Raw genomic sequence first — 2,588 nt, forward strand, 5'->3', positions numbered from 1 at the left:
TGCTGCCAGATTAGTCTCACCACGTTATTCATTCCTGTATGTTGGAAAATGGTTTTACCTTTCACCATTGTCTTACCAGTGACCTGCAAAGAAAAAACAAGTTGTGATTTGTTCTTGTCTTTACTTCTTTATGGCCTGAAAGTTGCTGGGTGGGATTCACGGCTTTTTTATATTAGAAATAATTCTCTTGGACTTCCCATTTTTATTGGCAATACTGATCACATTCCATGCAAAGAGGCATTGTCCAATCCCACATCACATCCTGGATCTCCTATCACTATCAGAACGCTGACATGGCCAAATCTGAATGCCTTATTTTCATTCCAAAGTACACAGCACTCCCTTCATTCTCTGTCACTGTTAACACCACCCCCTTCTCCTCTTGTCCACTCAGGCTCATAACTGAAGGATCCTCTTTGACTTTTCCCTCTCGTTTGTCCCATATATCTACATTGTATCCAAATCTTGCCTCTTCTTCCTCCATAAAATATCAAGGATTCAACCTTTTTCTGTGTCTCCATTCAGCTAAAAATCTCTTCCAGGCCTCCTTATTTCCCTTCCCTGCCCAGCTAGTTTTGTGGGAAATAAGTATATTTTATACATTCAGTCATCACTAATATCAGCTCTGCTTTATGATGTCATATGCCCACATCACATATAGAACAATGCTAAAGGTTCTACATCATCCAACTAAAGAGAACTAGGGTATCTCAGAAGACCACCATGGAATGTACAAGAACAAGCTGTTAGCGTGTGCGATGCACAGTCAATTTCAGTTTAGAAATCTGTTGTTGCCTCTGGCACCATGGATGATGCTGCAATCCTTAAAAAGAGAGGCTATGTCTTGGGAATCAATCTGGGAGAAGGGTCATACGCTAAAGTGAAATCTGCCTACTCTGATCGACTCAAATTCAACGTGGCCGTGAAGATAATCAACAAGAAAAAAGCTCCTCGTGACTTCCTGGAAAGATTTCTCCCCAGGGAAATAGAGATTTTGGCCAAAGTGAATCACCGCGCAATTGTCAAGACCTATGAGATTTTTGAGACGTCCGATGGCAAAGTCTACATCGTGATGGAGCTTGGAGTACAAGGAGACTTACTGGAGTTCATCAAGAGCAGAGGAGCCATCTCTGAGGATGTAGCTCGCAAGATGTTTCACCAGCTGTCTTCTGCCATCAAGTACTGCCATGATTTGGATGTAGTCCACAGGGATTTGAAATGTGAGAACCTCCTTCTAGACAAAGACTTTAATATCAAACTGTCAGACTTTGGCTTTTCCAGACGACTGACTCGAGATGAAAATGGCAAGCCTATTCTCAGTAAAACTTTCTGTGGTTCTGCTGCATATGCAGCCCCTGAAGTGTTACAGGGCATTCCCTATGAGCCTAAGATTTATGACATATGGAGTCTGGGTGTCATTCTTTTTATAATGGTCTGTGGATCAATGCCATACGACGACTCAAACATTGGAAAAATGCTAAAGATTCAGAAAGAACACAGAGTGCACTTTCCCAAGTCCAAAAGCTTGACCGTTGAGTGCAAAGATCTTATTTACCGCATGCTGCAGCCAGACGTGGCTCGGAGGTTGCACATAGAGGAAGTTTTTAATCACATGTGGATGCAGGCTCCAAAACCCAGAGTTCCTTTGGCAACTTCACCTGTAAAAGAGGGAGAGTGTTCTCGGAATCTCAGAGAGTTCAAGTCAGAGCACAGACAGGAAATAGAACCCCTGGGGGAATCGAAGCCAAATAGACCAGATTACAAAACTGAGTTTAAAGCAGTGCCCAGATTGGAAGCACTACTGGAAACAGAGGCTGCTGTTCTCAAGGAAGAGCAAGCAGAAGTTAATGATCTTACAGATCAAATGCAAAGAACAGGGATCAAAAGTCGTGATGATTAAAGGATCGCCATGGGTAGTATTTTATCTAGCCCCCAAAGGACTAATTGACAAGACTATGAAGTGAAGAGTGTGAAAAGGGACCAAAGCAGACAGACGTAAAACCCAGTTTTATGAATTCTTTTAGATCTCTATATTGGTAGCAACATGGCTGAACAATCCATCAATAAATCTCTACATTCATAATAAAAGTGTAAATGTAAGCAAAGGAGTACTTTTTTCTCCTAGTCAGATCCAGCTGTAGAATGGTGTCGACACTGCTACAATGCATGGCATCTTTTGCTACATGTCTCCTGTCACTGTGAAGCTGTTACAAGATCTGTCATCTTTTTGATGTTTGGGAACTCGCTGAGCTGTAGCCAGCCTCTGACAGCCTGTTCCCTGAAGCAGTGGAACAAAAAGTGATTGTCTCCTTCCATTAATCGTATATTTGAGCTGGTTCTCAGGGCCAATTCCTTACGTCATTTGAAAATGCACAGTTGTACCTGGAAAGGCCTCAGGCTCCTAAGCAAGTCAGCATTGCCAGATCTCCTCACATGGATGAATTCAGGCTTAACAAGACCTGGGTCCACCAAAACACTATGGGGCTCCAACTGTGTTTACGTGGCTTCTATGCAGGCAGGGGCATAAAGGTACATTTTGACCCAGATTTGCGTATCTCTGCTATAGCTACGCGAACCCTGCAGGGTTT

At 42.8% G+C, this 2,588-nt stretch overlaps 1 protein-coding gene across 1 annotated transcript; it reads left to right on the plus strand.

The window, feature by feature from the left end:
* The first annotated feature begins 805 nt into the window (after positions 1-805).
* On the plus strand, positions 806-1,971 carry LOC127034777 (testis-specific serine/threonine-protein kinase 1-like). Its single transcript, XM_050924002.1, has one exon. The coding sequence runs from the start codon at positions 806-808 to the stop codon at positions 1,898-1,900; it is 1,095 nt and encodes a 364-aa protein (XP_050779959.1). The 3' UTR covers positions 1,901-1,971.
* The last annotated feature ends 617 nt before the right edge of the window (positions 1,972-2,588 follow it).

This window comes from Gopherus flavomarginatus, chromosome 15 (genome assembly GCF_025201925.1).
Source record: "Gopherus flavomarginatus isolate rGopFla2 chromosome 15, rGopFla2.mat.asm, whole genome shotgun sequence".
Lineage (NCBI taxonomy): Eukaryota > Metazoa > Chordata > Testudines > Testudinidae > Gopherus > Gopherus flavomarginatus.

What these genes read in the sequence shown, in the direction of transcription:
- LOC127034777 (XM_050924002.1), top strand. Translation starts at nt 806, where the DNA reads ATGGATGATGCTGCAATCCTTAAAAAGAGAGGCTATGTCTTGGGAATC.